This window comes from Drosophila innubila (assembly GCF_004354385.1).
Source record: "Drosophila innubila isolate TH190305 chromosome 3R unlocalized genomic scaffold, UK_Dinn_1.0 2_E_3R, whole genome shotgun sequence".
In the NCBI taxonomy this organism is placed as follows: Eukaryota; Metazoa; Arthropoda; class Insecta; order Diptera; family Drosophilidae; genus Drosophila; species Drosophila innubila.
In genome coordinates this window covers 19,922,197-19,948,524 of record NW_022995380.1, presented here as the reverse complement: position 1 = coordinate 19,948,524, position 26,328 = coordinate 19,922,197, and the positions used below count along the sequence as shown (strand labels likewise).

The window sequence follows — 26,328 nt, the reverse complement described above, 5'->3', positions numbered from 1 at the left end:
ACCAATGCGGGCATAAAAATAAATACACATACACATATTGTGGTTTTTAATTTAATTTCAATTATATATTTAAAATAAAAATTAAGGTCATAGCCCCAAGTAAGTGTGACAGAAAAAAATAGATAAAATATTGAAAACAGGGTAGGTATTGCCCGAAAGCGTAGTGAAGTAATCAAAAGTAAAATAGCCTCGTTGAAATTAAAAAAAATATATATTGAAAAACACTTGGCAGTACACTTATGTCTTCAGAGGTTCATACGTTAGTCTTACCTAATACATTAGGTCCACATTATTTGTCTTTTTTATAAAAACAATCCAAGAAAACATATAAAAAAAAAGGAGAAAAAGCTAGAAAAAGCGTAAAAAATCATTTAATTAATAAGGAAAATCGCATAAATCATTAACAATGGCTAGCAAGAGCGCCAATTCGAGTAACAAGATAATCACCGTGGTGGCAACTGTTGGCTTCGGTCCGGATACGATGACAGAGATCAGTTATACGGACACCAAGGTCATCGGCAATGGCAGCTTTGGTGTTGTCTTTCAGGCCAAACTGTTGCCCAGCAACGAGCTAATTGCCATCAAGAAGGTATTACAGGATCGACGATTCAAGAATCGGGAGCTGCAGATAATGAGAAAACTGAAGCATCAGAATATCATCGGTCTGAGGTATTTCTTTTACTCCAGCGGCGATAAGCGTGACGAAGTGTTTCTCAACCTGGTCATGGACTTTATGCCCGAAACCCTCTATAAGGTGGAGAGACAATTTGCACGGGCCAAGCAGACACTACCCGTCAACTATATCAGATTGTACATGTATCAGATGTTCCGGAGTTTGGCGTATATGCACAGCTTTGGCTTCTGTCATCGCGATATTAAGCCACAGAATATGCTGCTGGATTCGGAGACGGGTGTGTTCAAGTTGTGCGACTTTGGCAGTGCCAAGCAATTGATTGTGGGCGAGACAAATGTGTCGTATATCTGTTCCAGATACTATCGATCACCAGAGCTGATCTTTGGAGCCACTCAGTACACAACCAAAATTGATATGTGGAGTGCTGGCTGCGTTTTGGCCGAGTTATTGCTTGGACAACTGATCTTTCCCGGCGACTCGGGTGTCGATCAAATAGTCGAGATTGTTAAGGTGATGGGAACGCCGACTCCCGAGCAGCTGCACGACATGAATCCCAACTACAAACAGCTGCAGTTGCCCCAACTGAAGCCCCATCCCTGGGCGAAAGTATTTCGCATTAAAACTCCGCCGGAAGCGATCGATTTGGTCTCCAAACTGCTCATCTATTCTCCCAACGAGCGCATCTCGCCGCTTATGGCCTGTGCACATCCCTTCTTCGATGAGCTGCGAAATGATCCCAATCAAACGATGCCAAGTGGACGCCCCCTGCCACCCTTGTTCGACTTCTCGGACTATGAGAAAAACATTGAGCCGAAACTAATGTCGGCTCTGATTCCCAGCGAGTCCATGGAGAACATGTTTCCGGCAAGTGGAAGTAGCCAGCGAAATGCCGCTGGCGAAGATGCCACACTCGGTGTGCTGCCCCTTCGACAGCAGGGGAAACAAGCGGCAGGAGTACGCAAGGACCTGGAGACAGGACGCAGTGAAAAGGCAGCTGTCAGTCAGTTCACTTGTGTGCCGAGACGTGAGCTGGGGAATGGGGATCATGTGGAGGCGGAAGGCTTTGAAGTCGAGCACTCAACACCAGAGACGGAGGATGACGAGGATGATACCACAGAGGATGCTCCCGATGATGATGATGATCCTCATTTGGAGGTACACAACAACAACAGTGCGGACAGTCCCTTATCCAGCGATGAACTTGATGATCAGCAGTCGGATCAGTTGGACGACGATAACCGAGCAGCTGCAGACGATGACGATGACGATGACGATGACAATAACGACGACGACGATAACGATAACGATGACATTGATGATGCAGATGACGCTGACAATAATGATGATGATGCTGATGACGACGACGACGACAACGTTTATGATGATGATCAAGTTAATCAAGTGCGCTAAGTATTGTTTTTGTTAGCATAACATACATACATATATATGTGTATATACATATTTTCCTCAACTCAACAATTAATGAAAGCAATAAAAATTTAAGGTACATACAGATATATTGAAATCTAGGCTCGTAAATCCCCAAGTCCAAAAATAAATGAACTTAACGCACATTTGGTCACATAATTTATAAGGCGAAATGTCGCCACATTAAACAAAAGAGTCGCCAGACACTCCAAATGGACATGAAAACGCCCAAAAGTATGCTTAATTATTAAAATGCCGCCACATTTACAAGCACTATGGGACGTTTGAGCATTTTTCTGGAATCAATTTTATAACTGGCGCATGAAAAAAGATTTCTTAGTAAAGTTTATGTGTATTGGAAATTTAATATTGCACTGAATTAATCAGTTTAGCCGAAATTTGGGAAATGCGCAAAAATTGCAAGTGCAACTTAACTGTTCGATTTCAAAATTTATCAGTCTTTAATGTGCTAACATATGCTAATAAAGTCAGTTTTCTTTTTACAAAGAATAAATTTCATCAAAACATTTTCATTTTCGAAACAATAATTATTTTTGAAAAGAAACTTTAATTCTTTTGGATTTAAAACTAGTTAAAATAACCACAAGCAAATCAAAAAAAAAAATTCAAGATTAATGGACTTAAATTTAACATACACTTAGCTCTGATTTAGAGCTTTTAACTTAACAGGGTGGACCAGTTCCAATGTATGCAAGATGAAGAGTTTGTTCCAAAATAAATGGTCAAACGGACCATAGTGCCATGCTGCAAAGGGTGGCGCCGCAACGTTGTTCAATGCCCCAAGGTCCGTTCTCGTCCTCATCCCTTGCTGGGCCTCTGAATATAAATTTTCGCGTTTTATAGCAGCACAAGGAGTCGAATTAGAACAGCAACAAAATAACACGCACACATGTCCTGCTGTCGGCGTCAGCTCACATTTCCTGCCACATTCAACATTTTGCTTCCTCTCACTGTGTATGTGTGTGTGTGTGTGTGTTAATGTGGTAAAATGAATTTTCAGTTTCATTAGTTAAATTGAATAATGGAAAACTTTGCTCGCCACATTTGCCAGGCTAGTTGCCATCATCGTTCTTGTTGTTGTTGATTGCCTTGCCTTGGTCTGCCAGCGAAAGTTACACTTCCTCTACACACACACACACACACACTCTAATACTAATACACCCACGTTCACCAAAAAACACACACACACACTGGGTAACAACAACAAGGATCAGCTGCAAAGGCAATAAAGCAAATTTATGCAAACGATAAATTTCGTGAGAGAAAATGTTTGTTTTGTTTTCACCAGCTCTTGACTTGGCTGCGTGTTGTTGCTTTTATTATTGGCCATGGTAAGTGGCAGTGTTGTAAAAGGCGCTAAGCAACACTTCGCCTACAAAATAGATCTGAGTACATCAAAAATCAATTTATTTAAGCCTAAAATATTATAAAATAAACTAAGCAAACATACAAGAATTGATTTGGTTTATACTTAAGCCTAAGCAATTTTATATTTCAGCTATAATTATCAATAAATAAAATAAATTAATTTTTAAAATATTTATAAAACTAAAAAGTCTTTAATTTATTATTAAAAAAAATTTTCGCATATAAAAAAAGTATTTTTCACCCCACCCTAAACTGCAATATTAATAAAAAAAAAGGTTTAAAACTTTAAATAATTCTTGCAAATAAGAAATAAGGAATTCTTAATGTGCTTTAACCGCTGCTGATTGAAAATGTATTTTAATTATTTCTTTCTGTTTCTCAGCTTTTGTGTTTATTTAGTTACCTAAAGCTGGCATTAAATTTTTGGTAAATGCTAATGTGTTTAATCAAGCAATATCTGATTTGACGAGTTCATCTAGTAAACTTGGCAAACACATATTAACAAGTGCAACGAGTATCTTTTCTTGAGTGCCAAAAACCCAAAACAACAAACGCTTTCAGGGCAGGAAAACAGCGCCATAATAAACACACCAGAGTGTTTGAAGGGGAAAAGGAAAAAAGAAATAGATAGAAGGAAGAAGAGAACAGAAGGAGGAGATGTGTGACTCAGTTGGTCGTAGAAAACCTTTGACTGAATTGAGATTACGGTATGCTACACTCTATATAAGAGCAACTCATGTAGCCCTGACTTTTAGTTGAGGTGTGGCAAAACAGTTGACTCCAAAACAAACCATCCCAAAGGATAGGTTGAAGCAGGAGCAGAAGCAAAGTCGAAAGCAAAAGCACCCAAAGCAATGAAACATTTTTCGGCAACAACAGCCATTTTGGCCAGGCTGTAACTTGCAGGCATTTTACGGCCTTTTGGGCAACTGAGCAGCAGTTGGAGTAGGAGATGAAACTGGGAGCTGGTAACTGGTAGTTGGGAACTGGAAACTGAAGCTGGTCTGCTGTCTCTACTGATTTCAATGGCTACTAACAAGCATTCGCCCAAGGTGAATGCGGTTAAAGTGTTTTTAGTTAAAGCATTGAGGCCAAACATTTGCATAAACGCCTGTCTCCCCTCGAGGCAAACAGACAGACAGACAGACAGACAGACAGACAGACAGACAGACAGACAAGCAGGCAAACAAACAAACAAATACGCAAACAGAGATAAGTATACGGTGATAGAGAGAGAGAGAGAGAGAGAGATAGTAAATGGCAGACTGTCGAGTGCTACCAGAAATTATTTTATTTCCGTTTCCGGTCACACGCACACTTGTAACTAGCAGAGTGCAAAGTGCGCCTGCGGTTGTTACCTTTCTGCACACTGATAAATTTGCACTAAATGCAGTTTTAATGCGCTTCGTAGCAACAGTCGAAATGTGTAACGGAAAACTGAAACATCACCTCATTTTCCCACTGTCCCTCTCTCTCTTTCGTTCTTTCTCTCGCTGCCAGTGATGAACAGTACTTAAACTTGCTATGAAAACTATGAACTATGATCTATAAATAGACAAGTTACAAATCCAAACAAATTTCAAATTAAAACTAACTCCAAATTAATAAATTATTCTGATGATATATCATCTGTATTTCATAAATGCCATTAAAAAATAAACTTTATTGTAATGAAGACAACAAGCTATGAATTATAAAATGAGGAATTTCAATTCAAAACGAATTTCGTATTAAAAAATTAATTAAAAGTTATAAAATCAAACGGACAATTTTTGTCTAAATTTAATAAATATCAATTAACTTTTAACTAATCAATCAATTCACGTTTAATTGTAACACATACCCTTAAGAATAAAAAACAAAAAATATTTTGTAAAACAAATATATTTGTAAAATATAAAATATTTATAAAGTTATTTAAAAAAATATTTGGAATAAAATTACATGTGCTTTTTTTACTCTTGATCCTATTTTTAATAACTACAACTTCCTGATAACGTTTAAGGCAAAGAAAAATAAAAACATTTCTGCGCTTATAATTATTTTTAAAGCAGTGGTATCTAAAATGTGTATTTTTCTATCATTTCCTGATAATATGACTTTAATAAGTAACACTTCCTTTGTTTACAAAATAAACTGATTTTATTTCAGATAAGTCGACTAATTTGAGTAATGCATAGTATAGAATTATCTGATATTGCGCATCTCTATATATAAAGTTGGTATTTGTATTTGTTGCTTTTGCGGCAGAGGTCCTGCAGGACGTTGAAGCAGATGTTTGATGGTGGGGAGGGGGGTAAGGGGCGGTGCTACCTCCTGCGGTTTGTCCAAATAAAGCAGTTTCAGTTAGTTATGCGCAGCTTGTGGTTTTGCTTTGACTATTTTCAAATGCAGGACAAAAGTGAGGATTGAGGAATGCAGCCAAAGGCAGCCAAGGGGAAAAGGGGAAAAGGGGGAAGGGAGAACTATGTAAATGCCATACACACTAATTAGGAAATTGTGCGCTTTAATATAGTCAACAGAGCCCACATAAATTCGTTATTGAATTTACGCTCCGGTCAAAAGAAAATAGAAAAAGCAAAAAAAAAAGAAAACATGGAAAATAGAAAAATAGAAAGAAATGAACATTGCTAGTTTTGTGGCACAGTGGCAAATCAAGTGCTGGAAAATGTGCTGAGTTTGTCAGCAGCAGATAGAAGCGTCAACATGTGAAATGAAATCAACAACGACCGCATGTTGGCCATTTATGTTGGCCATTTATGCACTTGAACTTTATCAAAAGCGCAAAGTTTCCGCAAAATTGAAGTTTTAATTGGATTCTCGATTCAATTAACAGATTTGTCAGCATGTAACAGTTTTATGACGCTTACAGCACTGAGCACAGAGAATGTGTAGTAAAAGAAGTGTTGGCAGTGGCATCGTTTTGCTTGTGGGCGTGGTCAGTGCGCCTTCAATTTGGATTCCTTACGTTGTGCGCGTTTCAAGCACAAATGAAATTTATTGAAATTGATTTGCCATTTTAATGGAATTACTGCATCAAGTTGTAGCATTTGAAGCTCGACATTTAATTGAAATCTTTTAATTAGTTTGATTTTCCAATCAAGTGGCACAGAGAGAGAGGGGAGAATCAAGTCTACTCCAGTTTCTCGACCAGAGTTGCGGTCTTGTTCTAACTCATTGTCTAAACGTTAAGCGAAACCCAATTAGTTGCAATGTTGCCTTGGGAATAAGGAATACGATTCCCTTATGTTCTTGAGCGCACATCGATTGTCTGTCGATTACAAATTCTGGCATGCCATCTCCACCCCCTTCTCTCTTCCACCAAAGGTATCTCCACACAACCCGCAATATATGCAAAAGCCACTGACTAACTGCTCCCCCTGCTCCTTTCATGCCTCCCCTTTTGCCACGCCCCCTGCGGCTCGTTGCGCAACATAATCATTATCCTTGGCTTAACTCGAGTGAGACGATGCCAGGGCGCTACGAAAGGATTTCGCCTATCGATACCCAGAGCCAAAGTGAAAGCCAAATCCACATAATATCAATTTGCTTTCAACGTTTCCCCAACGGCGTAAATAAACGTTGGCAGACAGCTGACGCCGTGGCCCGAACAGCGTCATGAATCTGTTGCCCAATGTATCTAAGTATCTATGCGCCATTCCCGTTCCCATTCCCATTCTCCTCCCCTGTCAGCTGAGAAATCTGAGCAAGGACGCAACAAAAAAAGTGACTTTAAGGCAACGGAAAACACGACAGATTTCGATGACAGGTAAATGGTGAAAGACTAATGCAATTTGAAGCTTCAACAAATTGTCTAATATATCAATTAATGCTTACCTTAAAGAACACTCAACATTATACTTCAATACATACATCCTTTCATACTAATAAAACTATACATAAATAAAGATGGCATTTAATTTTATATTAGACCCTGATCTTTAGTAAGATTTAAATGAAACAATTATATAAAATTAAATATTCAATTCAATTTATTTAATTAAAGAATACTTTTTTGAATTTACTTTTACGTTTTCTTATCTGTTTTAAATAGCTCTTTAATTATTTATATTCTATTATCATCTATTTTTTAATCTTTATCATTTTTTCTATTCATCCGTAAGATTTATTTTAATCTACTTTTATTAATTTTTTTTAAATTTCTGATCATTATATATTTTTAATTAAAAATTCTGATAATTAATAAAGAACGCATTTCAAGACTAAACCTTGCTCAAAATAACATTTCTGCTTAAAATAAGTTTAATTATTATTTAAAGACAATGAAGTATGAAATTTGTTAAGATTATTAACTTAATATTTAACAGAAGATATATTATTTTAGTGAACTAATTTTTTTGTTTAATTTAGCATTTATCATAATGAAAATCTGTATTAAAAATGAAATTTATATCTTGCTAATACTCAAGTTAAATTTTTTCTAATATTAATGTAAAATTTCTAAACTGTTGCTCTAATAACTTTTACGTTTTTTTATCTGTTTTAAGTGGCACTTTAATTTTTTATATTCCATTATCATCTATTTTTTATCTTTATAATTTTTTCTATTCATTAATTGATGTTCTCATCCAACAATCATCTATTTGAATCAACTCTTAACTTCATTTGTCTAACTTTATCCTGCTAAAGAATTTTCATGCATGCTCCACAATAATTTGTTATATTATGGTCCTGCTACTTTCTCCTGTGAAACTTTCACCGCAACTTCTATGCAAATGAACCCAAGGCATTTAACTTGCAGTCGTTACCCACTCTCGGGCCACTTAGAACTATCCATAATTTACAGAAGCCCCAGAGAAGAAGAGTTTCATGGTTGGAGGAGCTTAAAAGCAAGTAAGAAAAAAAAAATAGAAAGAACACAACAAACCCGCTGACAAATCCATTATAAGCTTATGCCAAAAGCGTAATGTAAACTTTTCACACGAATTGCCAGTTTCAGTTTTTCCACTTGCAGCGTCAGACAACGCAGAGCAATTATTTTAAATGCGCCGCCAACGCCACCAAAAACACAAACTAAGCAGCCAAACAGACAAGGCTCAGACCACGCCCACTCACCACCACCCACTCACCACCACCCACCACCCATTCCTTGCCTACCCATCCTGTCCAGAACTCGAACTTAAGTTGGCTAAAGTCAAAGCCAAATCCGTTGCCACTTCCCCGCGATAAAAAGTCGCGACGTACGTGCATAATTAATTCAGTGCATGAATTCAAGACGCTGCCATCTCGCTGTCGAGAAAGCCAAGGGGGGAGAGGGGAAGTGAAGGGGGATCCCTCTATGAAATTATAAACTTCATCCTTGAACACTCGCCTCGGCTGGAAATGTCAAGCGGTAGACTGACTGCACATGACTTTAAATAAATTATGATTCTCGCATGATTCTGCAGGAAATGGGACTATGCGTTATCGAGAAATTGATTCTACAAAGAATTCTACGAAAAGTTGATTCTGCAAAGAAATCTAAATTAGCAACTATTTCATTTGCAATTTAACTTATTCAAATATTTATTTAGCTGGGAGTAATGAAAACCAAATAAGGTTGCATATAAAAATATAGAATAAATACAAATTAAAACAAAGAGTTTTTCAGGTTGAGCAGGAATTGAATTTTAAACAATATATATTTATTTATCTTTTTATTAAACATCGACTAAGGCAGCTGTTGAAATAGATTTTTTAAATTAAATGTAAGTCAAAAATTTTTAAATAATACATTTTGAATAAAAAATAATTGTAGAAAATACAATATTTAATCCTTTATAAAAAAGGTTAGCTTTTAATTTTAAGCCGAATAGCAAAAATATCTTCAAAGTAATGTGTAAAAAAATGTATTTATGTTAAAACTACAAAAGAATATTGATTATAAGAGCATATAGATTATATCCCAATCATTATGTTAGAAACAATATCAATATTCAACAATAATAATCAATAACAAGTTTCAAAGACTTTTTTTCCAAAAAATTTAAATATAAACTAAATGAAACTGGTATACTCTATACTTAAACCCTTAAAATTCATGATAGATTCAAAATATCATCCAAGAGCGTCATCTAAATATTTATTTACGACATATGCAACTACAAAATAAAAACATGTAGACAAGTTTGTTATTCCAATCAAGCAACGCCTTCAACATGATATGGAGAATATGAGAGAAATGGTGTTAAAAATGATTTTAGCTGCTGTCGCCAGTTGCCATTCCATTTCCATCTCTTCAGTTCTTCGTCTCCTTTCCTCCAATCCAACCCGTTGCCAGCTCCCGAATTCATTGTCGTTCTTATTCAGCGTTCAAGTGCTTTTGCTCTTTGCATTTTCGCATTGTCAGCAGACGGCGTCATCGGCTATATCCTTTGATGCCTGGCAGCAGGCTCAACTCAAGACTGAGGACTCAGGTCCTGGCTTTGGTAATTGAAAACGCAAGTTTATTTCTCACTTACTTAGGACGGGAGAAGCCGAGGGATCAGAGAAGAGAGGGGGAGTAGCCACTTTCCGTAACTGGTTGGCAGAAATTGTCGCACTTATTATATTAAGCTGATTTTTCGGCAAGTTTGTAATTAGTAAAGTTTTGATTGTGGCGCACAGTTTCTTTCATATTTCTCATATTTCCACTTGCTTTTAATTGATTTCAGTCCATCAAAATTAACATAAGCCGGCAAAAATCTGAAGGAGCAACTGGAAAACCATTTGGCGAAGATGCACATGGCAGCACTTTGCATAAATACGAGCCTCGAGTTGAGTTGCCTGCCATGCTATCAAAAATCCGCTTTGCAGCTCATTGACAGTCCACAGTTCACAGTCCACAGTCCATAGACCAAAGGAGCAACTCAAAAGTGGCCATCTCACATGTGCCGCCGGTCAGGAAGTGCATAAATTGTGCAAAGAACTGAACAAGTACGAGTATCTCCTGCCTGGTACTCGGACTGAGACTGGGACTGGAACTGGGTAAGTAGCTTAACGCCACAAGAGAGACACTTCACTGATCGAAAGAGTTATTCAAAACTTGTTCAGGCGAATGACGATAACCATGAAAACTATACGGAAAAATTGTGGAAATGTGGGAAATTGCCAAGTCTAGTTAGTTTTGACAAATGCATATGAGCTTATTTTACCTGTTTTGACACTTACAGTCCATTAAAAAATGCAAATCGCATTGGGGTGGCATTAAAGTTTGTTTGCCAAAAACAAAAAGCTGACAACGCACAGTGGGCGATTTTTATGACAAAATAACTTGTAACGCGGCTTGATCAAAAGTCTGACCAACTTAAAGCATTCATAACTATCATAAATTTATCATGCATTCAAAATTCAATAATTTTGTTAAAAAAATTGGGGAAAAATCTGGGATTTGACTTTAAAACCATTGGGTCCGTCCTTTCAAATTTTGAAAATATTCATTTTATCATTTTGTATAAAATACTATATAAAATATAATATAATATAAAATACACTATAAATTTAACTCTTTTGCTAAAAATGGTTTATTAGCTAAAATGGTAAAAAATGTTGACATGTAAAGTTGCTAGATCATAAGTACAGAACTGGAATAGCTGAAACTTAAATAGATTTGTCATTATGACCATAGCTTGGTCTCTAAATTTTGCATTCAAATCTAACTAACTTTGTTCAAAAAATTGTTTTCTTCTAGATCTGGGTCTCGCTTTAAAGCGCTTTGATAGTTTGAAAATTGACAATTTGAAATCTCAAGTTTTCACATTTAATCAACAAACGATGTCGTAACTTTATATTGAATAAACTATTGTTTATTGTTGAATTAATGTTACAGGTAAATTTTCAGTTTCTAATTTTCATTCAAATCACCCACTGTGCAATGCTCTTCATTCCAAATAGTGTCTCCTGGTGTCAAAAATAGTTTATACAACGCATTGCCATCCAGTTGAAAGCGACAATTGTCGTCATCACGTTAGGATCAAAAAATAGAGCTCGAAAAGTATGCGAGCAGCAGAGAAAGAGAGAATTGAATGGAGTGGGTAGGAATTGTTGGGGGTTGGACATGCCTTCATATCCTGCTGGCCCAGCATCCGTGGCAATTGCCCAGGCACACTGATGAAGCACTGCGGGGGGTGAAGGGTGTGAAGGGGGATGAGGGAGGTCCTCAGGTGTTTGCCAGTTTTGTCAGTTGCACGTTGATTGATTTTGCCCAGCTGCAAAACAAACTAATAAGCGACACGGCAGACGCCTCTTTTTTTTTTGTGGGTGTGCAACGGTGCGTAGGTGCATGCAACTGCTGCACAACACACATATGTGCTTTGTGTGTGTGTGTGTATCTTAAGCGCACAACAATGCTGCTTGTATGCATGACAAGTTCGGAAACAGGATCAAATGTTGATGTGGCACACACAGTTGGCAATGGTTCACACGTTCTTATGACAACTGAATACCAGGTAATAAAAGAGCATTAAGATAGTAGCCAGATATGTGCTCTAAAAATTACAACATCAATCAGATTGTACTATATTTATTATACACACTTGAAAACCAAGTAAAAATGTTCAATAAAAACAAACTAAGTTTTATTAATAGTTAAATATGTGAAAATGTATTAGGCACATCAAAGTACATTATGTTAAAATATATTATAATCACTTGTAAGCTCAAGTAATAGTTACTAGTTCTATACCTTTCATTTCAAATTTTGCTTTATTATTTGTAATTACTTTATAGCTAGCGCCATCTGTTGCTGAATAGAAAAGATGCAATTAATGCTGCCTGCGATAACACTGCTTGCTGAAGTTTTGCTAAGCAGTTCACACAACAAGCAGTTGAAACAATTGGTTCGCCTCACAAGCTGACTGCTACGGCCAATAATTCAAAATAAATAAGACGCGCACCAAAAAGTCCGTTGTAAGCTGTATAAAACGAATTTATTAACTGAAAAACGACTTATCAATCGATATATAGTTATCGTTATCTTTCGATATAAGCTTTAAAAATATTTAGCGCTATAACAAAAAGCTTAAAATGGGACATGCGCACAATAAACAAATGCTGACCTTAGGTACAACAAAAAAATACAAAATTCACACAGATTTGAAGTCAGAAGCAATGAAAAGCACATTGTGCCATGCGTTCTGCGCAAACAAAAGGCGCGAACCTAAAAAACGGACGCAAACACAAATCTGAAAGCCAAAAAGGGGGAAAGAATACATTAAAGAAATGGCATAACTTGCCTGACATAATTTGTGGACCGAAGACCGAAAAGAACCCTTGATGAATGCCTGCGCATAGAGGCAGAGGAACACAAGGGGAGCGGATAAGGTTGTGCGGACAGGAACGTATAATTTGAAGTATACTAAAGGTTTTCAGAACCAACAAAATTACAGCAACAACAACAAAAACAACAACGTGACTGGCCAAAGCACAGACGTCGACCTTTTTTATTCTTTTAATTTTTGTTGTTGTTGTTGCCGTGTTCCTTTTTTTGGTCTGCAAACTGTAAGCTTCTTGCTCTTAACGCCCTCTTATCAGAGTACGATTCTGGCCGTTCACGTTTTTGGTTCAGGTTCTCGTTCTCAGTCGCGTTTTCTGTTTTCTGTTTCTGTTTTCTGATGCTGTAGACATGCGCTGGTTTTCAGTACACTGTGAACTGTGGACACGACTTGAAGCTTGAATTTGTTAAGAATAAAGTAGACAACGTGATTTGGTTATTCACTATGTTTGATTAACACAAAAGTGTGAAAATAAGCGTGGGAAAATATTCAAAATACCTGTCAAATTAGTTTCAAATTAGTAAAAAAATTATGCTGATGCCCTGACATTGCCAAGTGAAAGTGTGACTGCGAAATATTGCATTTAATTGGAAATTGTTGAATTTGAAAAAACCTTTTTGTAAGTTTTCACAAAACAAATTAGCGAAGCCCCTCAAATAAATAACATTACAGTGGGCTTTGCAAGGGTAGCAAAAACTTTGACCTTTCCACAGTCTGCTCAGCTATTTTTGGCTGCACAGATGGGAAGGGAAATTGTATGACAGCAGAAAAGAAAAAAACACACCTCCGTCTACGTCAGAGCTACTGTCATACGCAGCTGTGACGTCACAGTTCTCCCACACACACTCAGACACCCACCCACACACACTCACACCTCTCTCAACTAGTCGGCACAATTTGACATTGCCAGACACTTTGGCGCCACTTTGTGACACAAATTATGCAAACTATTTAAGGTTTTAATAATGTCAATCTGATGCAATGCAATCAAGTGATTTGATCAGAGAAACTTGAGATTTTCAATGTGATGTGTCGACCACAAATGCTTGGGCTTAATATATAAATTCGAAAATGAATAAACACTCAATACCCTGCACCCAACAGGGTGTGTTGCCCCTGCTCGACTTATGCGCAGCCGACACGCGGCGTGTATCGAATGTAAGCCCCAAAAGTCTCTCTCAATGAGTACTCACTGCAGCTGGGGGTATAAATTTACCTTAACCTTGACAGAGCGCCTAATGTATTGACATTTGCAAGGTGCAACCGATGCGTAATTTAATGAAAGCGACCTAAAAAAAGGTTTGCGAAATGTTGTTGTCATTTTTCAAATGTCCAAAGATGTCCGAGATTGAGTCATATATAAAACTACAGCACATTAAGAATTAAGTTTAATATTTAGCTTTAATATGAAAATAAGCCTTACCTAAAATATTATTAAACAAACATTAAACAAACGTTGCAAATTAATTAGAAAATGTATAATCAACTTAATTTTTAGTACATCTAAAAATAAAAATAATATAATACCGGCATTCCCATATTATTCTTATATTAATTGAAGCAATACTTGATATACAATTTTGTCACGCTTCGAAAGAATTCATTTAAAATATAATAATCGTCACACTTTGACAAATCTTAAGTATTTTAAAAATGCAATTTAATATCAATATCAATATAAACAAATCATCTTGTTAAATACTTGAGTAATAAGTAAATTTCTTTACGTGTTACACATAACGACGACCAGTTGAAATTCAAATTTAATTCTCAGACTATGATCATCTTGCATAAATTAAGCCCCTTATAAAAATATATATATCTACTTAAATACATGTATACTCTTACCTCTCTCAATGACGTTTTAAGCGTCGCGTCAATTGTCGCTAATTTATGTCTAATGTATCTGAGATTGTGCAATATCCATTGTCCATTTGGGACTTAGATAAATACTCTGAAGCGACTAGGAGATACCCTGTGAACAGTTTAACTCTCAGATGTAAATGCATTAAGAAATTGGCATCGATTAGCATAAATAAAAAGAAATTTTAATTACATACAAAAAATATATTTTCTGTATTTTTTTTTAATTACAATAATATTTTTAAAGTAATGGAAAAATTATAATTTTTATATATAATTATATATTTAATTGAATTTTTTGTTTATTATCGAATCTTCTTTGAAATGTTGAAAGTTTGCAGCCTAGTTGAACATACCCCAGCAACTACAGCATACAGGGTATACAATAAAGCCCTGCTTAACACAAAGCGCAAACGTCGGACTGCAAAATCAAACAATTCTTAGCATAAAGCGAGCGAATAATAATAAAATTGTATATAAATTCTTGAAAGGAAGACAAATTGCGTGGGCTCTTTAGAGAAATTGCAAACTGACTTTAGTCACTAGTCACTAGTGTCGCATTGGCGGACGAGTAAGCATTGAGACATTTATGTGTAGACGATGTTGCTACAAATGCGGATATATTCAATTATAGGGCATTTCGTATGTGGGAATGTTGGATTTGAATATGCGAGCGCGAAAATCAGTGGGGTTTGAATGAAATTTGCATAACTATAGTCTTCATGTGAAAGAGATACATTTCGTTATTGTGTGGGCATAACAAATGTGAAAGATTCTTTTGTATCTTGGGCAGTGCAGCTGGTACAGTTAGACTCCGGAAGAACGAAACTATCGAGTGACGAAAGATAAAGTATCTAACACGTGAACAGAGAACGATAGATACCATTCAACTAATTAGAACTGCGTACAAGTATCTGCTAGATAAAAACAACGCAAATCGTTTCCACTCATGTACAACAACTAAAAGCAAACACGCTAGGAGAAATATCAAAAAGACAAAACAACAACAACAACAACAACACAAGTTTTTGTTTGTGCAACTACAGAAATTCTGTTGAAAAGCAAAACACACAAAGAAATGCTCCGATCGTCGCGTCAAAAACTCGTTTTAAATAAAATAAAAATATTCAAAAATGCCGGTTAGAAACGAACGAGCCCTCTACAATCTCAAACTCAATCCCAATTGGAACCTTCAACAAGTTCGATGTAGCGCAATGCGTTGCAAAGAGCTTTACCGACTACCTGCAAAGCTTCTGATTAAGCTCAACTGAGAGCTGTATCGCGCAGTGTTGTAGGCGATACGGCAAGTCAGCTATGCCGAGCTCCGTGCTCTGGCTGAGATTGCGCCGCAAAGATGCCTCGGAACAGGCAATGCTCTTGTCAGTCGGCTCCATTCGTTGATTGCGTGCGGTTCCACTTCTCAGTTCTCAGTTCTCAGCTCTCAGTCAAATTGTAAATTGTACAAATAGCAGCATTTAAGGGATTTGTGGCGGGAAAAAGTACAACAACGCGTCTTTTTATCTGAAAAGTTAGTAAACGCAATAAATGTCAGAGAAACTGTTTTAACAAGTGTGTCATCTTGGTCCGAATTAAAAGACATTATTTATCATATTCGCCAACGTGTTTTTATGTGTGTGTGTGCCTCGCAACGAAGAAATAAAGTTAATATTGATATAAAAAAGCCCACAAGAAATACACGTACATAAAATAAAAATGTATATACAACAACGTTTTGTTATTTTGGCAGAACATTAAAATCAAGCTAACAAAAACTGCTCACAAATTTTGTGCACAAGTCGCAAGACACGAAAAATGCTAATGAAAAAAGAATTTAACAAATAAAAACTCAATTTACACCTTTTTAATTAGGTATTAATTTAAGACAAAGAAGAAATGATTCAAAAGATGTCATAAAACCAGTCGAAACTCGAGTAAATTAATAAATATACATGTTTTTTTTTAATATAACTTTATTAGTTAGATGAATTTGTGGTAAATTAGTATATACATTGGTTGTGCAATTGCTCGGGAAATTGATAGCAGCCCGGTCAGATTAGCTCGAAAACTATTTTATGTGATTGTTTACGGTATCAAAATTAATGGATTTTTTGTGTGCTATTTGTGGGCATGGAAATTGTGAGTCAATCCAACATATATATAGCTCCTGATGAATCAATACTGTCGGTATTGTGTTAGACCCAAATAAGTAAAGTGATTTTGGGCCAAGCTAATGGGCCAAGAAAAGAGTGAAAGGCTGATCACAATTTCTATTGTATCTACGAGTAACAATTCAAGTCATTAGAGTCGAACGAATTGCATCTTAATGGCTTACCAAATGCCAATTATAATTGCCTTTCACACATTCACAAATGACGCAAAAGCCCCAATGACTAAGATATGTTGTTAACTTGGCTTGCAATAATTCTATGCTATTATTGTTGCTGTTTTTTTTTCGCAAGTTTCCGTCGAGTAAACCCCAATTACAATTGAAATTCCCCATTAAACAATTTATGAGTATTGACTACTGTCAGAAATGGTGTTGATTGCATCAGGAAAAACTAAAGTTTTTTGGCTAATTTTCAAATTTTCACTCCGTTTTGCTTGGCTGCTCAACTATGAAGTCCACAATGAGACCTTTAGTTGAGTAATTATGTTAGTTTTAACAAAAGTTCTAAACAATAACAAAGAACCCACTATAGAGTCTTTGAATATAAAAGTTGAAAAGGTAAAAAAATTAATGCCCTGTACTAGTTCTCATTAGTTTATTCACCTGTTTTTGTAACCTGTCTCTCAATGGTTGAGTCGGTTACAATATTGTATTGTATCTGTATTCGTTGTTATTCTCGCTTTAATGTTATGCTAATTTATGCAAAGCGTGTGTCCAGTGCCGGTTCTTGCTTTAGAGGAAGTGCCTCACTATATATACAAATATTTGTACGTAGAATAAACAAACTTTGTGACCTAATCCGACAGAGCTGCTTTACGCTTTCCACAGCCTTGAAACGAGGCGAAGAGAAATTGTTTACATATCGCCATTTATTTTATGGTCCAACACGCGCTCATCGACCAAAAGTCAATAATCAATCAAATATTTTACATAGCATTTTAATTAATGAAAAAAAAAATAATATCATTATTTTTGTGGTTTAACGAACTCGTCGAAATCTTAACTTGCTTGTGCTTCCTCATCCTCCAGCTGATAATGGGGTCGTGGTTCAGATGATCTGAATTTTCAGCTGTCGACTTAAGTTTGATTTTAATGCCACATGAACTCAACTCAGTTCAAACAAAAATGTTACCAATATGTAGAACAAGCAATTCTTACAGAGCCTGGCCAATGACCTCTAATTGCCTTTCACTTCAAAAAAGCTAGGTAAAAAAATAAATAAATAAAAAAGTCGTGACTCTGTTGAGATTTCTAGCGTAGGATAAACAAATATGAACAGACTGTCTAGTTTAAATATAAATTAAACCAGAACTTTAAATAAGTTGTCTAGGGCAGATGAATCTAAACATGAGTAAAGCCCAATTAATTGAGATAAAACTATTTGTTGAGCACACAATTAACACAAATCGCCACTGGAGACTCATGAGTAATTGCACAGATGAGTTGATAAACGATAAAAGCCATGTGTTGTTTCAAATGTGAAAAGACAAAGTTTATAAACAGTTGAAGCCATGAACAATACAACTTATTGGCGGTTACAAATTGGATAAAGCTACATTCTAAAAAATACTTCTATTGGTATAAATCTATATATAAAAATCTGACTGATCTATACAAGATCACTGACTGAGCATTGTACAGGCCAAACCGCTTGTGGTGCAACCTTGAAATTTGGACACAACATAGATAAAACCCCCCTTGTTACTACATATCTTAATAACTTATTTTCTTGCTTTTCAGGTAATTTCTTTATAGTCAACTTAGTTTAGTTGCAACATGGAAACGGAGTCGCTTAATCGCAAGAACTCCTCGAGAAAAAGCTCCATTGTGAATGGCAATGGCGATGCATCCACCAAGCTGACAAATGGAGATGCTGACAATGGCAGTGGAGGTGGAGGTGATGCTGGAGGTGGCGAGGTGACACTTAAGGCCAAAATGAGTTTATTGAATGGCTGCACGGTGATTGTGGGCTCAATCATTGGCTCTGGTATCTTTGTCTCACCCACCGGAGTGTTAATGTATACGGGCAGTGTGAATTTGGCTCTGGTTGTGTGGGTTCTATCCGGACTCTTCTCAATGGTGAGTGTATAGCAAGTGCATGGTGTGAATAAAAATAAAACAGAGGGTCAGCGACTCATAAATATTAATAAATTCTATATGCAAATAAGAACTGGGTTGTTAGCTTGATTATATAGACACCTGTTGCTAGCCACGCGCCAGTAAACAGATGTGCAACAATATGGAGCAAGTCAACTAACTAGTCGTAATCAAAATACCAACTGACAACTGCCAACTGGCAAATGGTAATAGAAAGGACCAACACTCAATTACAAATGCTAAGAGCGTTTTGCCTTTTAATGAAATTATTGAAATTCCAGCTTTTACACAAGCAGATACACCCACGCATACACACATACACACAAACACAGATATACCCACAGACTGACACGCCCTTGTCAAAAGCATGCGCTGCTGTTGATATTCAATATAAATTACGTATACGCTGCGTGGTATGAAATGATTGCCACTTTGGGGTTGAATGAACGAAATGGCTTCAAGAATACTTTAAATTTCTAAGCGCATTTTTCCTTTTATTTCTTTAAGTTCACAAAGATTGTTTCCCAATATATTTTACATTTTACATATTACAACAACAAATATCATTATTATTTTATTGCAATTTTCAAAATAAGTCTAATGCTATTTCTTCACCAACTTATTCGAATTTTCGATAAATTTCATCATATTATTGCTACATGAATTTCTCTCTCCTAAATTTCCGATGACCTTTCTCATATAATTTCCTTAAATTTCAATTAAATATTAAAAAAGCTCAACATATTTCTTCATTAATTTTATTAAATTTTCAAAAATATTTCTCCCCTATTTCATTCCATTTCTAATAACATTTTTCCCCTTGATTATTTTAAATTCTCAAAACATTCCTTTTCTTATTTCCCATCAGGTTGGCGCCTATTGCTACGCTGAGTTGGGCACAATGATTACAAAATCGGGAGCGGATTATGCGTACATTATGGAAACCTTTGGCCCTTTCATGGCATTCATGCGTCTCTGGATCGAGTGTATGATTGTGCGTCCCTGTTCCCAGGCGATTGTGGCATTAACATTTAGTACCTACGTGCTGAAACCCTTCTTTCCGGAATGCACACCGCCCGAGGATGCATCGCGATTGCTCGCCGTTTGCTGTATATGTGCGTATAATCTACCCTATCTAATGTGGCGTACTTGACCTATAGATTAGACCCAAATCGAACAGATCCCATGAGAATAGTGTAAACAGACGAATGCGAATTGTGTTTGCCATTAGCTTATCAGTTGCTGTCAGCGAAGCGGGGGGTTCTTCAATTTCCGTCTCTTTTCAACCGTTGCAAAGTGCAAACAGACAATAAAGTATTTAATATATATTGCAATATATCGATTGGAAACAACTGAAATATACAATTTATGAAAGAATTAGAGGAGTTAGAAAATACAGAAATTTCTTTAAATGAATAACTATACAATTTTTTTAAAGATATTTTGTTAAAGTGCCGGAATAAAGGTAACGATTATAATTAAGATAAAATATTTTTCAAATTAATACTACAAATATTGGAAGAGATAGAGGAACTTAAATATCAACCACTTTTTTAAAGAAACTTAATAATTAAATATTTCATAAACAAATCTAATAGTATTGGAAATTAAAAAAAAATGTTTCAGACTTAGCTTAGAAATATATTAGATAGATTATTGATTTGAAACATAGCCAGAGAGGCATTAATTTCATTAGAAATTTATTTATATTCTTTGAATCAAGATCATTAGATATTTGTCAACTTGAAAAGAAGCTTAAATGTCATTAGATAAGTCACTAAATAATTGAAAAAAAGAACTTGAAATATTTGTAAGCTCTTTGAATAGCATAAATGTCATACGATATTTCTTGACATATGTGTATTTGCCAACTCTTTAAACAGCCTAAATGTCATTACATACTTAAATGTCACGTACGATACGTTGATAATGAAGTAACTGACTGATGCGATTGATCGTCAATTTTCTTATTTTATATTGATTTAATAGTGTGGAATTGTGTACCATCAACAAAGCATGTAATATTGTGCAAATCCTCAGATTATTACATCACCCATGATTACATATTTGTGTGGACTCTCGCTGAAATATCTCTCTTGATTTATATTTTTATTTTTTGTCTTTTTACAGTGGTACTAACCTTAATCAATTGCTGGGACGTTAAATGGGCCACCGCTGTGCAGGATATCTTTACTTATGCCAAAGTAAGTTCAAATAAATTTGCAATTTAAAGTCAAAGGATTACTACAAAGACTGGACATTCAAATTTAAACTTGCAGCTGTTCGCCTTGTTTATCATCATTGCGACGGGCATGTACCAACTTTATATGGGTAATGTGAAATACTTTACTTTCGATAACAGCGATACGAAGGTTACTTCCTTGGCGTTGTCCTTCTACTCGGGATTGTTTGCCTACAACGGCTGGTGAGTGTGTTAAGCGGCTTATGTTTTTATCCCTTTTGACTAATTGGATTTATGTACGCTGGGTGACAGGAATTACTTGAACTTTATCATTGAGGAGCTGAAGGATCCAGTCAAGAATCTACCACGCGCCATTGCCATCAGTTGTACACTTGTCACCGTCGTCTATGTCCTGGCAAACATTTCCTTCTACACCATCCTCTCCCCAGAAGAGGTCTTAGGCTCCTCCGCGGTGGCTGTCACCTATGCGGAGCGGGCCTTTGGCATGCTGGCCTGGACCATACCAGGTAAGTGCAGTTCAAAAGGTCATGACTTTGCAGTAAAAATTTATACTTAACTCTTATTTTTTAGTTTTTGTCGCTCTTTCAACTTTTGGTGCCGTCAATGGCATTTTGCTCACCTCCTCCCGTCTCTTCTATGCGGGCGCCAATGAGGGTCAGATGCCAGAGATTCTAACCATGATTCAAATTCAACGTTTTACACCCACACCTGCTGTGCTGGCGATGGCATTTCTCTCCATGTTGTACCTTACGGTATCCGACATTTTTGCGCTTATCAACTATGTGGGCTTTGCCACTTGGGTAAGTTTCTGAAAGATCATAATAAAAATCGTATTAATCCCAAATTAGAATTCGTAAAAATTCCAATTGTCCAGCAATTAGAGCCAGAAAATTTGAATAAACATCATTTATAAAACGAAGGCTTAAAAACCAAGTACAAATTTTAATTCTACTTTTAATTCTTATTTTAAAAAAAGAAGGTAGAAAACAAAATTTCCAAAATATGTATTTCTAAGTTCTTAAATTAATTTAAAATCAAGAGTTAAAATAAATTATTTCAATAGGAGTTGAATATAGAAATAAAATAACGAAGTTAAATGGAGTAACAAGAGAGTTTTTTCCTAATTCGAAATGAAAATACTTCAAATAAATGAAAACCGCGTTTTCTATTGCGTAAAAAATATGTACAGCGTAATAACATAAGATACAGTTTTAATTTTTTGATTTATTTATAAGAATAAATAATGAATTATTTTTATGTGGTCGTATATATTGATGTTGCCGAAATATAAGAAAAGTACATTAGAGAGAGAGTCTACATAAATATTGTTGAACAAAAAACCAAGTGTTGCTAATTTGTGAGAGTCGACTGTATGAATTTGCATCTTTTGTACTTGTTTAACAATATCCTAATATCAATTTAAATCTTTTTCAGCTGAGCATTGGCGTCGCTGTACTTTGCCTGCCTTGGCTGCGTTGGGCTCAGCCCAATTTGCCACGCCCCATTCGGGTGCCGTTGGTGTTCCCCATTGTGTATCTGATTGCCACAGTGTTTGTCACCGTGGTGCCAATGTACGCAAGTCCCGTCGAGACGGGCTATGGCATACTGATGATACTGTCCAGCATACCCGTCTATTTGGTATTCATCGCCTGGAAGAACAAACCAATCTGGTTCCAAAAATCCATGGGTGAGTTTGAGTTGGCAATTAATAATTGGTCTAAATACACGTGTTAGAAGTCTGCTTCCTGTTCACACCAAAAAAAAAAAAACTAAACACAAAAACTATTTTGCTAATTAATTTAAATATGATTTACGCTATACCCTATAATTGTTGCAATTCTTCTAGGCGGAGTTACACAAGCACTACAGAAACTGATGATGGTTGTGCGTCCAAAAGCGTCTTCAAAGGTTTTTAAGTTTGCTCCTTATCTTAGTTTTTCTAAGTTTGTTCTAACAATTGAATTAATCTGCCTGAAACTTAAAACAAATCTACTAACAAATGGGTGGAATTATTTGCCTACTCACGAAACGATTTTGTTCCTATCTTTCACTCGCACTTTTCTATTCATTTGTAGCACACTTAAGTAGAACTTAGTGAGATTATAATTGTATCTTTTTGACTAATGCACTCACATTCTTTTTATACTTTTCAGTAAGCCTCACACATTTCCTACAAAAACTGCTCATGGTACTCGGCAAGCAGACGAAACCAGCTCAGGTGTAGAGATTAGTGAATGGATATATCCAAGGGGGAACTGCGATGAAATTATTATGGAAACAGTTAGATCACGTTGGCCAACAGCAAATGATAGCATTTAAAAAATTCAAACATTGCATAGTAAACTCAAAAAGCTTTTGTGTAGCCAGACAATTCTGGGTATGGTTATGAGAGCTAGACGCTCTTTAAACTTCAATTTCCAACTTTAAAGAGCGTCCAACTGGCAATCTAAATACTACTACGAATAGATATGTATATTTTTATATATGTTTTAAGTTTAAACTAAGCCCCAGGGCAGCGTGTTTATATTCGAAATGCAAAATAAAACTAACACAAAGCTTTGAACTTAATTGCTTAAGACTGTGAATCAAATGGAAATTACAAGGAAAACAAATAAATAGTGGATATTGTTCAAAGCTTAAATGTTAATTGGATTTTGATGTTTGACAACTCTTAAAAAATATTGTAAATTCTTCACAATATTCAAATTATTTTCCAAAAACCAATTTAATCTCATCACGTTTGAGTTTAAGTAAGAGTGTTACATTGTAATTTTTAATGGCAGCGCTTTAAAAAATATTTAGTTAAGAAATTGGTATGAAATACATAACGCAACATACTCAGAAATGCGGTTACATACTTTACAATCACGGCATTCTAATAGATTCACAATAATCATCTTAATTTTAAAGATTCTCAAATTATGTTTAGTTATTTAAGAAGGAACTCATCTGCCAAACCAGTTGAAATGCAGTTACATTACAAACTTTTATGGCCAAAACAAAACAGTACAGTACATCGCGATTCGCACATATCCGAAAAAAAACATTGCCAAGATACAAAACATATTTAAAACAAATATTATAAACAAATTCCAGTATATAATTCATTTATGTATGTGCATTTATCAATTGTTTGAATGTAGCTTTGAGTGTTTTTAGCGTTTTATCGTTACGCATTGGTATAAATCAAATTACATATTAAATACATAACTATGGTATGCTTAGCATTGATTTATTGAACTGTTACACATTGTATGGAAAACATATATAAAAAAAAGTTTGTTAGCCTGAAGCCGCAGCTAGAGAGAGAATGCTGCTTACCAACTATATACTATTATGGAACACATTGTTGACAATAATATTGCAAGTTTATATAAATGTATATATAAATGTGTATTTTATGTATATTATATTATATTATATGTATACCCGTTGAACCACAAATATTTTGTGTTCCTCATTGCAAATTATATATAACGTAATAAAATACAAATTAAACAACAAAAATAATTAATAATAATTTTAGCTGGTTGCAAATAGTTTGTCTGTACAGTAAACGGGAACTACAGTACTACTACCAAAATCCAATTTTGATTCGGCTTCGATGCTCTTGAAGATTGGCCATTTCTCGTTCTTGCAGATTCTTCTCTGCTTTAACAAGTGCGTAGTTCTTGGTAATTATATAGGTTGACAAGGTGCTGGCTAAAGTGGATTTCTGCACCTCCTTTTCCAGCTGACGAAATTGATTTAGCACCTCCATATATTTGGCTGTAATTGCTTCATCTTTGATACCATTTTTAAGCATTGATCGACTGGCATCTCCGCCGCTTTTATCCTGCAATGAACGCAAGTTTTTCAGCTCTTTGCAGATTTTGAGAAACTTTTGGCGATACTGCACATTGTAATGTCTCTCCATGCAGACCTTAACCTCGGCAAACTTGTCGTCAATGCGTTGATACCACGACGCTAGTTTACTGTGATCGTCAGCGGAGAGATTCAAGGGACAGCAACGCTGAAATTTGTTCTCACTGCTTCTCGTTGAGCTGCTCCTTGACTGGCATTCTAATGAAAGTGTCGAGTCCAAGGGTTTCACTTGCAGATCCGATTTGCTGGATGTACCAATATTCATGCAGGCCATATCTGCCAGCTGTAGGAATTTGTGCATCTCCCGAGCACACTCCTTGTCCAAAGGCATTTCGCACAGCACCAAAGTGAAGATGCCACGTTTCGAGTCAAAGGATTCCTTGATGCAGTCCGTAAGCAACGTGCTCTTGCATTGTCTGCCCGTGGGAAGTTCCTTGAAAAAGCTGCCAATATCCGAGCGTTCATTGCAATCAAAGATGTTAAAGATGGCCAGATTGAGTCTGTGTTGTTTCTGAAAGCCATCGGTTAGAACAAACTCCACATTGATGAAGTCATCGCCAGTGCCGCGTCCACGTAGTGCACTATACTCGCGATGCAGCCATTGGAACATCTCCCGAGTTGTTTGCATTTCTCGTCGACTTGGTTGATCCCGGCTACGGTGGCTACGATGAGTTAAGGCGAGCATGTTGATCATGTCGAACTTGCGCAGATCATGGAACTCCACATTGATGGCCTCGAGGTGATATGGCAACTTCTCCAAGATCTTATCCACATCAGATACGAGCAGACGCGTCATCAGTTTCACATTGTGAGCACGCCGAGGCGTCAGACGCAGCAGACAGGCATGACGATGATGACGAAACATTTGCACCAACATTTCGTTCAGTTGGCAGCGCACATGTCGATCATCCTCGTATCCCACGGCATCGAACTGCATCTGCTGATAGTAACGTGGCGATCTAAAGCCGTCAATTCCACTCTTCAAGCGCATCAGCATTGTGGTCTTGTCCAATATATTGATCTCGCAGTCCAGTAGACTTTCCCGAATGCTGCTGGGAACTTTATGCATTGCGTCCGTTAAGGACACGACTACTCGATGGATCCTTCCACTCATACTTATGCTCTATACTCGAGAAAACAATTTATAATACCTACAATTTTGATATAGTTAAAAGAAAATTTAGTTAATCATTCGAATAAATTAATTTGATTTATTTTACAAATACGAGAGTTCGAAATTAGTTGACATCCAGTTTAAAAACAGCCCAAAGTCAAACTAATGAAAACATTTAAAAATTCACAGATTCTCTATCTTAAAATCGACAAATCGGCATAGCTTTGTCAAATCTTAAGCGATTTCCTTGCGGAACTCCAATCTTATGATTTCCATTAAATTGTTTATTTCTTTGCCAAACTATTGCTAAATAACTAA

At 36.1% G+C, this 26,328-nt stretch overlaps 3 protein-coding genes across 3 annotated transcripts; 2 read left to right on the top strand and 1 right to left on the bottom strand.

Annotated features, from left to right (window-relative positions):
• The first annotated feature begins 138 nt into the window (after nt 1–138).
• Nucleotides 139–2,118, top strand: LOC117789891 (glycogen synthase kinase-3). Its single transcript, XM_034629067.1, has one exon. The coding sequence runs from the start codon at nt 407–409 to the stop codon at nt 2,042–2,044; it is 1,638 nt and encodes a 545-aa protein (XP_034484958.1). The 5' UTR covers nt 139–406; the 3' UTR covers nt 2,045–2,118.
• Nucleotides 2,119–15,954: 13,836 nt separating this feature from the next.
• LOC117790864 (Y+L amino acid transporter 2) lies at nt 15,955–24,250 on the top strand. The gene is made up of 10 exons (XM_034630470.1): nt 15,955–16,093; nt 18,473–18,811; nt 19,698–19,944; nt 20,960–21,033; nt 21,109–21,254; nt 21,324–21,538; nt 21,603–21,832; nt 22,467–22,719; nt 22,879–22,940; nt 23,186–24,250. The coding sequence occupies exons 2-10, from the start codon at nt 18,509–18,511 to the stop codon at nt 23,186–23,188; spliced, it is 1,533 nt and encodes a 510-aa protein (XP_034486361.1). The 5' UTR covers nt 15,955–16,093; nt 18,473–18,508; the 3' UTR covers nt 23,189–24,250.
• A 275-nt stretch (nt 24,251–24,525) lies between these two features.
• Nucleotides 24,526–26,080, bottom strand: LOC117790865. The gene has a single exon (XM_034630471.1). It carries the CDS (start codon nt 26,008–26,010, stop codon nt 24,607–24,609), a length of 1,404 nt encoding a protein of 467 aa, XP_034486362.1. The 5' UTR covers nt 26,011–26,080; the 3' UTR covers nt 24,526–24,606.
• Between the last annotated feature and the right edge of the window lie 248 nt (nt 26,081–26,328).